This window comes from Danio rerio, chromosome 6 (assembly GCF_052040795.2).
Source record: "Danio rerio strain M-AB ecotype USA chromosome 6, GRCz13ab, whole genome shotgun sequence".
Taxonomy (NCBI): domain Eukaryota; kingdom Metazoa; phylum Chordata; class Actinopteri; order Cypriniformes; family Danionidae; genus Danio; species Danio rerio.
Window position 1 is genome coordinate 32603230 of NC_141026.1, and position 13758 is coordinate 32616987.

Here is a 13758-nt window from a genome sequence, read left to right on the forward strand (position 1 = left end):
ATACTGAAGTCATTAAGAACTTTTGGTTGGAAATAAGCTACTTAAAAACGATGGCCTGCCATAAGGACTGAAATGAGAGAGATTTTCTATAATATTCCAGGGCTCCACCTTTTACTTTATTCTGTTTTTTTTTTCCTGCATTCAAGAAAAAAGTTTGTTCATGACATGTTAGAATTATTGAGAAAATCCTTCAGGTCCTAAAAGCCAGTGACTGCCATTTAAACCCCATACAGCATGTCCATTCACATATGTGCATTCACCCTATTGGTGCATTTTTTCACAATTACCATAATTACAAGAAAACAAATTTACGTTTTTGTGGAACTCTTCATTACAATATGGGAAACATCTATCATTTCAAGGTGAAAACAAGTGACGTTCTAGTCTGAGCTGTTCAAATCCTTACTTTTGGAATTCTGCATTTCTATGGCGACACTAAACATAGTGCCTAAATTAAGCTGTGGTGGTCAGTAGAGCAGGTTGTGTGCTACAGTACAACACATAGTTTTTAGAAAATACCTGGTATACAAGTTGTAATTTAAATCTTTGATGATGTGAACTTTTACAAGTGTAATCTCATACAGTAATTGCAACATGATGTGAACACATGGCAATACCTCTGCAAGAACACTACATCATTCACAGCATTGACTTCTATTAATTAGTTCATTCATTCATTTTCTTTTCGGCTTAGTCCTTTATTTATCAGGGGTCGCACTTATCCAGCATATGTTTGACGCAGCGGATGGCCTTCCAGCTGCAACACTGAAAAAAATGTTGTCTGCAAAATTGTTGCAAACAATTTATTTCTGTTAAATTTAAACAAACAAATTCAATTTAGTAATGTTCAACTTAATTTATTTGTTTAAATTCAACATAAACAAATTGTTTACAACCCCTTAACTTTAAAATTTAAGTAAATTTAAGAAATCATCTTTGAAAAAATTTTTAGTGAACCCATCCCTGGGAAACACCCACTGACTTCTTTTCAAATGCCCAGGAGACAGGAAACTATATAAGTTTATATAAGACACTTTTTGCTTTGTTCCGAAAATTAAGTTGGGTGAACTCTGATTTGTGAATTCACATCATGTGGTGTGACATGTTGATGATGTACACATTGAGATGTGACCATTTAAACAAATTAAAAGAACTCAAACATTAAATCTGTGTAAATGCAGCATTGGAGTTAAATATTTATACAAATTGGATGTGGTATATCTTGAAACTCATTTCTCAATAAAAGGCACTGCAGTGTGTGACATCATTGTAGGTAACCAAACAATATGGCATATGGAGCAGATTCCCCCACTCATAGGCTGTTTCTCAATTCCAAGAACCCAGAGAACAGACTTGCGTTCCTGGGAAGACCAGTCCTGCCAGGCCACCTCGGAAGAACGAACTTGGGAACTGAGAAATGAGACGGTTGTTTTTCCTGATGGTCACACGACCTTCATGCATTTTTAACCAAAAAATTATTTCAACTTTATAGCGATTTATTATTTTCCCCTTTTCACAGTATATATAATATGTATAAAGACTTTACAAATATATGTTGCACAACACAAATGAAACAGATTTTAATATGAATTTCAACAAAAAACACCCTAATGTATTTATGCCTCTATTAAGAGTTTCATGTTAATGTTTACTTTCACTGTCTCCTTTAGCGAAACTCCTGAGGTAAATAAGTGATATCTCTGAACTTTAATGATAAATCTGTGTAAAATGCTGCACTTCCCACTTCCAATCACAATGACTTCTGGGACTTCTAGAGCGAGTTCAGTGCTCAAGTCTGCATCGATGAATCCTCAACATCAAGAACACATCCGGCAACTTTCAAGTGTCCTCTGTACTTGTGGACTTGAGTATTGGAACGGAACTTTAGCAGTTGATGTTGACGTTACACGAGATCACGAGGACCCAAGATCACTGAAAAACACATATTGATAAACAGCCTTAGTTCTGTAATCACTGGCTCCTGCTCTGACTCCATTCCAGTTTTTTTTTCACCATTACTAAAATAAGCTATCTCCGAGCAATGGTATGACAATAGAAACACACAAATTCCAAAAATTATATTAGCTAAAATGAAAACAAAATAAACCTTTAGGAATTTACCATAAGAATAGTTTTACAACAACATTACAAAGACCACAAGAGTCAGATTAAGCAATCAGGGAGTAAAGCTTAAACAGCAAAAGCCTACATAAAGTGCTATAGCGTTGCCAGTGGTTGTGGATTACATTCCCATGCGATACATGTGCAGAGTAAATGCATAATTTAACTACATATTAATTTGCTTTGGATAAACATTTGCCAAATGCAAAATGCAAAAAAACTTTTCTAAGAATCCAACTCATGTTCACTGAACAGACTGCGAGACCGCTCTCTTTTTAAGACCAATAATGTTTTTCTAAGGCATTTCCGTAAATTTATAAAAAGTCATTTTATTGCTTGTCCCATTTAGAAACAAGAAATGTTACTCTGTGAGAACACTAGACTATAACACTTCATGATTTTCATTATACTGTACTCAGCCATCATTACCATGGCAACTATAGATCATGCACAAAATACACCAGTGAGCTAAAATCACTTTTCCTTCCAGTGAGCAATAATAATATTGCATCTCTTTCCCACTGCAAATAGAATACAACCCTAAATAACTCTTTAAATTATATCATATATTAGACTATAGGCTACATTGAAAGTTAATTTGCATTGCATAAAGCAATCAGGGAAATATACTTAAATATCTTTTCCAGAAGCATTTTACTGAAATAAAAAAGACTGCCCACTTTCAAGTGCAGCGTACACTGATTAATTTGGCATTTGTTTAATGTCTATGCAAAATAAGTCATAATAACACACACACACACACACACACATATATATATATATATATATATATATATATATATATATATATATATATATATATATATATGTATATATATATATATATATATATATATATATATATATATATATATATATATATATATATATATATATGATTTTGCATGCCATAAACAGAATGCATTTGATTAAATTGATGCCAGAAGCCTTCATTGGAGCCTGCTCAATAGCCAAACTTGCACAAGAGAATGAGTACATAGAAACCTACTAGTTTTTTTATAATCAAATATAACATTCCAAAACCCTGTTTGATTTAATCCACAGGCCAAAAACGGATTTGTTAATATTTGAGAGTTTGAATGGTGTGCTGTACATTCACTTTTTTCCATATTACAGTAACAGCAGGCCATCAGCTGAGAAAATAAACATGGAAATCTGATGTGTGGAGTATGTACTGTACAGCAATTGTTAGGAGGTTATCTGACTTAAGAGGATTCTGCTTTATTTTACAGTTGCTTAGCAACAGCCTGATCTCAGAGAAGTGCAGCACAGAAGGAATGAATCTAAAAACTCTTTAAAAATGCTCATTCTCATTCTGTATTTTGTCCTTGACTTAAGTTCAGCTTCAGGTTTATATTTCATAGTCAGTGCTCACTGTTATTAATTTTAAATGGTAAAGAGTGCAGGGCGGTATGAACATTGGCCCTGTATCTGTGGGGGTTTTTATTAGCATGTAAAATGTTTAAAGTGTATTCCTCTATACTCCAATGTGCATTTCTCTTAAAGGTGTATCACATTTACTAAAAAAAATTATCCATTTACTGACTTACTCCCAGGGCCATTTATATCAATGTTGATATTTAGCTGCACCATGTTGGTGTTTCATAACATCTCATTTTTACGAGGTGCGTCGTTGGCCAACCTGGAGGACCAAGACATACAGTGCTCAGCATATATAATACATCCCTCACAAAACTATCTTTTGAATTAATATTTTTGACAGGAAGCCGTACAATATTTAATTTGTGCGTATGCATTAGATTGGTCAGTACTTAAGCCAAATCTGGAGCTAATCTAATAAAATAACTTACGTTAACAGTCCAAAAACTAGTACATCCAAAATTATATGTTACAGAAAAATATTAAATACAAATTGAAAAAAGAGGAAAAATCAAGAGAAGCAAAATGATAAAAATAAAAAAAATTAGCTGAAATTTTGCAGGTTGTAATTTATTTTTGCAATATTTTGCTTGAATTTAATTGTACTATCTTTCGATTTCTAAATATGTTTGGTGACTAAAATATCATTTGAATAAATATAAATCTGTTTTGTTCAAATGCACCAAAGTACATTGGCTATATTTACTAAGAAATGGATGAAAAATATTCATTTTCTAAATGGGGTGGACTCATTTAAGCTGAGCACTGTACACACACTACAGACAATTTAGCTTACCCAATTCATCAATAGCACATGTCTTTGGACTTGTGACGGAAAACAAAGCACCCGAAGGAAACCCACGTGAACACAGGGAGAATTGCAAACTCCACACAGAAATGCCAACTGACCCAGCTGGGGCTTGAACTAGCGACTTCCTTGCTGTGAGTGCAACCCACTGCACCACCATGCTGCCTAAAATGATCCATTACTGCTATTAATTATTCAAAATGACTTTCTTTAACTAAAAAGCTTCACATGAGCAATGACATTGTAAAAATGCACATCAAACACATAAAACAGGCAGATTTGGCACATTTTCATGTGAAAAGGGTGATGTAATCACATTATTTCTGTTGTTTCAAAATGAAAATGTTCCAAAACTACATGTCTAACATGTTCCAAAACAACATCATATATGTGATGTTAACATGTACTTGTCCTCGTGAAGCTTTGAGGCTAAATTGTTTCAATATTATGGTTGAAATAAAAAAGATCAGAATGTTGAAAAGTATGTCTGCTTGTGGTGTTTCCATGGCAGTACATCAAGGACAGCATGCAGCAGTCATGCTCACACCTCTCAGCTCTGCCAACGTCTCAACTCTTCATTTCACTCTAGACATTAGAGCAAATGTTTAATTGTGTTCTTCTTTCTGTACACTGAGATCAGCGAAATTACCCTTTTGACACTGATATGAAAATTCATTAGTCTGAACAACATACGACTTAATTTTTGAGTGTGTGACTTGCCAAACTTCTGGTTGACGAAACACTATAAACATACAGTCTAAAAAATGCTGGATCAACGTTGAGTCCAATATGGACAAATGCAATGTTGAGTTATGACAATCCAGCATTTTTAGAGTGGATGGACACCATGCTGTGAGCATAATAAAGTCTGTAATAAAAGCATTGAACTAGTACATGAACTATAAGTTTTCCCTTCTTTTTACTTCTGCTTTCATTTATATATTGGTATATGCACATTTGACACTTATTACCTAAAGCAGTTTCAAAGCCCTGGTTGTATTCACATCGTCACTGATATACCAACATCATTCTAATTCTAATGCATTAACCATTAATTAGTCATTAGGTAATTTATGTGGCAATTTGGGTAATTTGCAGAGCGATTTCTTGCTTTATGCTAGCATGTGGCGAGCTGATGAGAAGAACTACTGGTTTAGAGGTCTGTAATGACCTGTTGCTGAATGTGTAAATGCTCTTTTGCTTTCGGCTGTCAGTGACAATGAAACTAGATTGTTTTGTTTATTTGCTTTTCTCCCAGTGCTCTAAAAAGAGTTTTTCAATACCCTTTATTGGTGATATGGTTTGCATCTAATTTGCATCCACCAACCTTTACAATCAGATGCAGGTATGCAATCGGTAACACTTTACAATAAGGTTCGTTAGTTAATGCATTTACTAACATGAACTAATCATGAACAACACATGTACAGCATTTATTAATCATAATTGAACATTTACTAATGCATTATTAACATCCAAGTCCTTGCTTGTTAACATTGGTTAATGCACCATGAGTTAACGAACTAACAATGAGCTACTGTATTTTCATTAACTAACGTTAACTAACATGAACAGATACAGAAGAAGATGTATTGTTCATTGTTTGTTCATGTTAGTAAATGTATTAATTAACATTAACTAATGAACCTTATTGTAAAGTCTGACCATGAAATCAATACAAGAAAACACCAGCGACTTTATCATTAATCATGCAACTTACAAATGAGCGTGCAGATTTGTCTATTAGTAAAGATTTACTTCTCTGCACATACTAGTCATAACAAATACCCTTTTATATGTCCACATGATTTTTCTAACATTGTAAACTTGCTTGCCCGCCATAGCGTTGCACAAGTGCTTGTATATCCCTGAAGAGCTCAATGCTGGGTAAAAAAAAAGTGTAATGTCATGGTTGCTTATGCAGAAGAATTTTTATTACATCTCCCTCTTTTTATTGCTACCAGAACATTTGCTGTGAACATACACATTTATTTGTGTATTTAGTCCTTGGTGATTCAATTGAAGACAACTGCATGTGGCACTTTTTAATAATAAAATAAAAATAAAGCAATAAAATACCTTTTCAGACCTGCATCGGTGTATGTGACACCCAAGTGTGGGGCAAAGGCACTAGCGTAAGTGATCCAAAATCAACATTGGCCAATGCGTTGCTAAGCATGAGATATTATCGTCACAGACACCAGCAGAGGCCGCTGCTGCGCTTCTCTCTTCTAATTTCTGGTGACGCGCACAGGTAGATCGGGTCTCTCCCCCTCCTGAGAGTAATCCGTACAAACCCAACAGATCACCCTATGATCCAGCATTTCAGCCTTTGTGCCTCCTCTCCGAGCTCATGCTGCGTTAAGGTGAAAAGCAACAGGGGAATGTGTTTGTTTCGGTTCGGACAACAGTTAGACAACTTATAATGCGGTTTAGGGAAGAGATGTGAAGTGCGTTGTTCATCCACTTGTTGATTGAATAAGCTCGCGGTTAGCAGGCTAGCTCAACTGGCATACTTATTACCGCTGGACGACCACAACATTCAGTTTACATCACTGGGAAACCCGTGTGACTAATCTGTAATTCGGGTCTACGACTTTAATCCGGTCGGTTGTTTTATTGTCAGTCAGTCGGTGAGCGTTTTTATATCTCTTTAGGACGTAATTGATTTAATGGCGAGTGAAACTTGACCGAATTCGTTGGCTAATGCTAACATGATGAAAGGGGGTTAAAAACAATAAACAAATTAATGTTTTCGCGCTTTGTTTTAAGAAGCGGAACAAAAGTTTTTAAATTTGGTTGTTTGTTCTGTAGAAATACTCTCCAGTTTTCTTAAATAGTTAAGGTAAATGATGGACAGCGCTTCGTCCAGAGGAGGAAACAAGGCAACAAAGTATCCTAGAGACAGACATTCGTGTGATGTTTTGTGGATTAACATTAACAGTGGCTGGACTATGTAGGATTTTTTTATTGGTTCACCTCGGATTTATTTTGTGAAATAAAAAAGCCAGATTTTGTTGTTTAAGAGACGGTCTTGTATGAAATGGACACGATCAACCAATACCCGGTGAACCCCAGTTTTCCAGAAGACGATCACAGGAGCTTTTGCAGTTCAGGCAGATCTGCGAGTTTTAATGAACACCACGTTAATGATGAGGGATGGAAAGTAGTGGAAGTGACCCTGTCCGGGGGAGCACCCTGGGGTTTTACCCTCAGAGGAGGACTGGAGCACGGAGAACCTCTTCTTATAACCAAGGTAAGCTTTTCGTCGACTATTATTTTGGACAGTTTGACCTTCAGGACTGTTTCTTTAACCTTGACATTACTGTTAAAGAGAGACCTCAAACTTTTTTCTAAGGTAACTTAGTAACTTAAACAAAGAGCTCAGCTAAGCTAACGTTACATGTCATGATGCTCAAAAATGCAAAGCCATAAAAATTTTGAATTTTATTTTGTATAAATTTAGGTTGAGATAAAATTGTTTAATAAAAAGCAGGTCGTTGATTTTAAAAGTGCATTTTTCATATTTAACGCTTTGCATAATTGTTTCCACATTTATTCCTGCCCCTGCCCATGCTTGAAGTGCACTAGATAGTGCTCCTGGTTCTGTCAAGCGTTGGTGGTATAGTGGTTAGCATAGCTGCCTTCCAAGCAGTTGACCCGGGTTCGATTCCCGGCCAACGCAAGAAATTTTGTTTTAGTTTTTGTCGTCTTGTAATGTTTTGTCCAGATTTCAGTTGTGGCGAAAACATAGGACACGTTCTATTTCCGCGGTTAAAAAGTCTAATGTACACGTGAAGAAGAAAAAAACAGTCAGGGACAAAACATTGTTTGTGTAAAGTTTTGCTTTTTTAAATGGTCATATTTTCTGTGCAGTATTGTTTTATAATGATTATTAAATAATCATGCTAATTTATTAAAATAAAAGTTACATGATAACATAATAGATACAAATTTAAGAATTTGATTTAGTAGTTAACATTTCCTGTTATAGGCTGCTGGATACAGTAATTTGAATTTTATTTATTTTATTTACTTTCAAATGTAGTAAAATTTTGATGAGTTTGGATTTTGTTTTGACAGAGAAGGTTTCTCTGAATAATTACAACTGAGTGCTAAAAGAGGCAATCCCCTCGGGGCATGCACTAAATTCCAGGGGTTGCATTACTATGGCATAAAACGTTTCAAAGGTGTGGGGGAAATAAAAAATACAGGTCACAAAGTTCTTTTTTGTTGTCATTTTGAATCTGATGAGAAGTAATGTCGATTCAAAATGACCTTTATTTTGTACATTTTAGTTTTATATACTTCTTTTTTTCAGTTTCCTTCATCTTTCACCTTCTGAAAAGCTACAAGTGTGCATCTGGTGCATACTGTTTTGTAGCTAATTCAAAATAAACTCACAGATTTCCAAATTGCTGACAATGCCATTTAAGAATAAGCAATGTATTTAAATGTAATCTGTCAAATATGTGAACTAATAAAAGCGTTATAATTTTCAAATGTTATTTAATGTGTAATTTTTTACTGCTCACAGACATGGAATTCTTGTGATCACCGACAAGTGTCTCAAATCTCAGTATATGAATGCAAAAGGTTTTTGACATGAAACCGCTGTGATCACAGTTAGTCATCTGAAGTTACAGTATGTGAATATAAAAGACATTTGACACGAAACCCCTGCGATCACAGAGAGGTGTCTGACGTTACAGCATATCACTATAAAAGGCATTCATTACAAAACCCCTGTAATAACATATTGTTTATTTTGGGGGCTTCAATGACTGCTGGTCTCCAACATTCTTTGAAATATCTTCTTTTTGTTTACAACAGAAAATAAATCATAAGGGTTAAGAACCCCCTAAAGGTGCGTAAATTTTAATAGTATTACAAAACCCCTATGATCACGGACAAGTGCTTGAAATTACATGAAATGAATGTGAAAGGTATTTGACATGAAATTGCTTTGATCAAAGATTACACTTAAGGTTAAGGACCAATTTTCTCAATCGACTTTTAACTTATTGCCTGCTTGTCATTAACATATTGGCTGTTAGTTTGTTCTTCTAAAGTACATATTCTGCATGATACGGCTGAACAATGTATTGTTTGAGCATCAACGTTGCTTTGTGCATATCCAGAAGATTAAAGGATAAAGAAATATATATTTAAATTATTTATACAATATTGACCCATGGGATCATGTTATTTTACAATTGATTGTTTAATTTCTGTACTTGAATATCGTTTGACTCCCCAGAAAACCATAGAGCACTGTTTATTTACCTTTTATTTTTGCACTGTGATTATTTATTATATATATATATATATATATATATATATATATATATATATATATATATATATATATATATATATATATGCTTGTAATTTATTATATGTTATGCAGAAGCACTGCATGGAAAAATAATTGATCATCCCAGTAAATCTAAATTAATGAAATCTTTCCAAATAGAGCTATTCAGATCATCATCTGGCGAAATTTAGTTTACATCGCTATTTAAATCACAACAAAACAAAATATTGCTGTCAGATTTTTCCAATTATTAACTATTAATTATTAACAATTATTAATTCCTAATCCTACCCAATACCTAAACTTAACTACTAAGCAGCAAATTAGTAGTTTGAGGCAAAAGTCTTATTTAAAGAGCCCATATTATACATGAAATAGGGTCATATCTTGGTTGTAAGGGTCTCCAACAACAGTCTAATATGCATGCAAAGTCAAAAAACACTTTCATGGTCTTATAATCTGCATTTATTTTTACCTAATTATCCCAGCGACTCCTGTATGAATCGTTCAGTGATTCATTTGTTCCCAAACCCCTCCTTAGCGCGAAGCTAATCTGCGCTGATTGGACCGATGACAGTCTGTCGCGATTGGTCGGCTGCCTTCAGTCAGAGAGTGAAATGGCCAATAGCTAATCAGCAATTTAAAAAGTAATCACAGTTCATACACGCTAGATAGTGTAGGCGTGGATTTTAGCTGCCACACACACACAAACACCTCCGGACGAGAACGCTCCCGCTTCCGCCCGCACCCGCCAGGTTTTAGCCTTAGAACCCGCCCCGTATTCTGCCCGCCGCGCCCGATCCCGCTAAAGAGCGGGGGAGAACAAAACCGAAAATCTGTATAAACACACACACAGCACCAAGCATAAAGCTCTCGCTCGCTCGCTCGCTCGCTCTCTCTCTGTCTCTCTCTCTCTCTCTCATACGCGCGCGTGCGCACTAACACACAAGCACCAAGCAGACACATCTTTCTCTTTCTCAGGCAGCCCGCTCCCGTCCCAAATCAAACCCGTTACCGACCGCTCCGGCGATTTATTCGGAAATTTATTCCCGCGCCGCAGAAATCTGGCGCGGGGACAGCCGCGGGTATGCACACCTCTAACGTTACCACGGAGCTCCATAAACAAAGCAGCACGCGTCGCGTTTTTAACGTGACTTTGCACGCGATAAGAGAATATAGCCAGTTAACCTGATACAGTACACTCGGTTACAAGTAACAAATCACAACTAATACATTTGCAAGCTAGAGTCAACGAGGCAACAACTTTAACCGCACGTACTTACACTTGAGAAATGGAAGAAACCCATCCTGACGTCCATCAGTTACTCTTTACTGATCCTTCCTTTAACAAACTTAGATGAAGTATTCTTTGTAGCATGTAGCTTCCAGAAGTTTCCAGTAGTTTCCAACTGCTTGGCTATAATGCTGAGGTTTCATCTTTGGGTAGAGACTCAATATATCCATCTGCAATGTGACTTCAATCGACCGGCATGTTTGTGTGCGTGTGTTTGTGGGTGTGTGTGTGTGTGTGTGTCTGGGTTACTGCGTCAGAGGGCGGGGCCTCAGGTTTGAAATCTCCCGGGTTTGCGCGTGCACGTGAAAAACTTTGTTTCGTTCGTACGTCATGGCAACTCATCATATGGCCACTAGAGACTCCAAAAGGGGCTCAGTTCCGTAGACTCCCCATGTTGTTAAAATTTGACCATTTGTATGATGTTTAAAACGGTATGAAACATTGTCTTATAATTTTACGCCTTTTTATTGTGAACATTTTTGGAAACCAGTAGCCTCTGACTTCCACTGTGTTATTATTATTATTATTATTATTATTATTATTATTATTATTTTATATATTTTTTTTTAAATTTCTTTTGAATTCTAGAAAAATATTAAATAAACAAGTTTAAGCACCCCTTAAGGGTGAATAAATTAAACTTTTGGGGTGAATAATACCTTTATGTATTTTCTTATGGGATTCTACAATGGGGCTGTTCAGTTTATGAGTAAAATAACATCTGTGGTAACAACCTGACAACAATTTATTGTTTTGCTGTACAATGCAAAATGGGCACACCCATGTCGAAAAATACTATAATTTTGAAAAGTTTGTTTCTGTTCTAATTCAAAGTCAGGCTGTGAATCCAGGTTGTCTGAAGAATTGTTGTGCATTCAAACAGATACAATGGTGAGTCATTGTATTTGTTTGAATAATAATTAGCATACAATTGCTTTGGTATGCTGCTTGGGTTTTTAGAAGTTTATTTGCAGAGTGTTTTGGACATTTCCTGTTGACTCAACAGTTAAAAACTGGGACAGTCCTTGGAAAATGGAGACTTCTGGTCACCTTCTCTTTGAATCATTCCAAGTTAAGTGTCTTTATTAAGGAGATGGTACAGGGCAAAATATGGGCAGTACACACAAAGCAGTTTCGAGCAGGTAATACGGGCTGAAACTGATAGCAGGTTAGCAGATGCACTAACCTTTTAGTCCCTGTCTAAACCATCAAATTGAAGTTAATAGAAAATTAAATGATTTTATTTTATTTTGAACATGTAATGATATAGTTTTATGTGTTAATATGAACGTTAGCTCTGGATGCTTGCATTTTGTACGCCAAAAAAAAAAAAATTGTTTGCTGACTATACCAAAATTTGTCATGAGACACCTTGTGGAAAGACCTTTAAGAAAGAGCTTTAAAGTAAAGAAAGTACTTTTTTTTTTCTTTTTGTGAAAAGTTTAAATAAAAAAACAAAAACATAACAACTTTATATAATGGCCAGACCTACGCAAAGGCAAATAATGCTCAAGTTACACATGGCTCAGCTGATTTGCTAATATTTAAAACAAAAGTCCCTTTTGCAGTCGTCTAATCCAGTGGTCAGGGGATTTAAACATGTTTTAACCAAGATCAGGATCTAATCAAATCAGATAATCCGAGTACTGCCGAGTCACCATCTTTCAAAACTTAGACTTGATGTTTAGGGATAATATGATAGAAAAGGTAAACTAGTAATTTATTACCACCCTGTACTGTTCTAGTGACATAGGAATTTGAGCTATGCAAAGTCTTTTTGGTTGACTCAAACCAAAAATCTAATTCAATCTATTTTATTTTGTTCATTCATTCATTTCCCTTCGGCTTATGCCTAGTTCAAACTGCGTGATTTTAGCCCCGATTTTGGCTCACCGACAGGTTTTGAGAAATCACAGACAAGTGCCTGAAATCGCAGGCAAATCGGTGCTCGTTCACGTGAGTGACAATCACACAGTATGAACTATAAAAGACGCGATCTGAGAGAATCACTGATGAGTCGCCGATGCCTGTGAGATATTTGGCATGCTGAATATCTGGAGCTGTCTGCGATTCAAATCGTGCCGTGTGAATTGAGTTTTGACTGAAAATAGCATCAGCAATCGCCTACAGCCAATGAGAGAGCAGCATTCACTTGCGTGTTTGTATACCTGCTGCAGGCCAGCAGGAGGCTGGGGGAGAAGCTAAAAGCGCTCATTTTCGGTTTATTTGGACCCACGAAATGGAGGAAAAACTAGTGGAGGTTTGACAGGACTCAGGAGCACCCGTGTCTGTTTGACGTTTTATACAGAAAGAAATAAATTTATTATTAACTTAAGTTGAGGAGAAATGGCTAATTCCCTTTAAACCCAGGTGAGCAAATAAGTACATTTTCTACCCCATTAAAGGCTTCTTTCTCATTATGTAGTTATTAACAAAAGATATACAACGATGTGAGACGTAGTTTGGACGAAGTTGTCGGCGATTCTTCCTATAGTAAATTCATGCATTGTGAAAGTCCCTGTCGCCGATCCATCTTACAGTGTAAACAAAGCAGCGACGAAACGCTAGTCCAGATAGTCATGCAGTGTGAAAACATCTGTGACACGACTACTTTGAAAATCATGCAGTCTGAACTCGGCATTAGTGTCTATTTTGGAGGTCCCCAAAGCAGAATGAACCACCAACTATTCCAGCATGGGTTTTATGCAGGTGGTGCCCTTTCAGCCGCAACCCAGTTCTGGGAAACACCCATACACACTCATTCACATACACACTCATACACTACAGACAATTTAGTTTATTCGATTGACCTATAGC

The 13758-nt window shown here is 36.0% G+C and overlaps 1 protein-coding gene and 1 non-coding gene across 9 annotated transcripts in view; both read left to right on the forward strand.

Annotated features, from left to right (window-relative positions):
• The first annotated feature begins 6591 nt into the window (after positions 1-6591).
• shroom2a (shroom family member 2a) overlaps positions 6592-13758 on the forward strand; it is an 85471-nt gene continuing 78304 nt past the window's right edge. For all 8 annotated transcript variants that reach the window (XM_087257380.1, XM_087257386.1, XM_087257364.1 and 5 more), the window contains exon 1: positions 6592-7586. Coding sequence is in view for 6 of the 8 variants with exons in the window: in XM_087257364.1 (XP_087113490.1) it covers positions 7374-7586 (213 nt within the window). In the remaining 2 variants the exon portion in view is untranslated. The remainder of the gene's footprint in view (positions 7587-13758) is intronic.
• trnag-ucc (transfer RNA glycine (anticodon UCC)) lies at positions 7944-8015 on the forward strand. Its single transcript has one exon. It is a non-coding gene; the product is annotated as a tRNA-Gly (tRNA).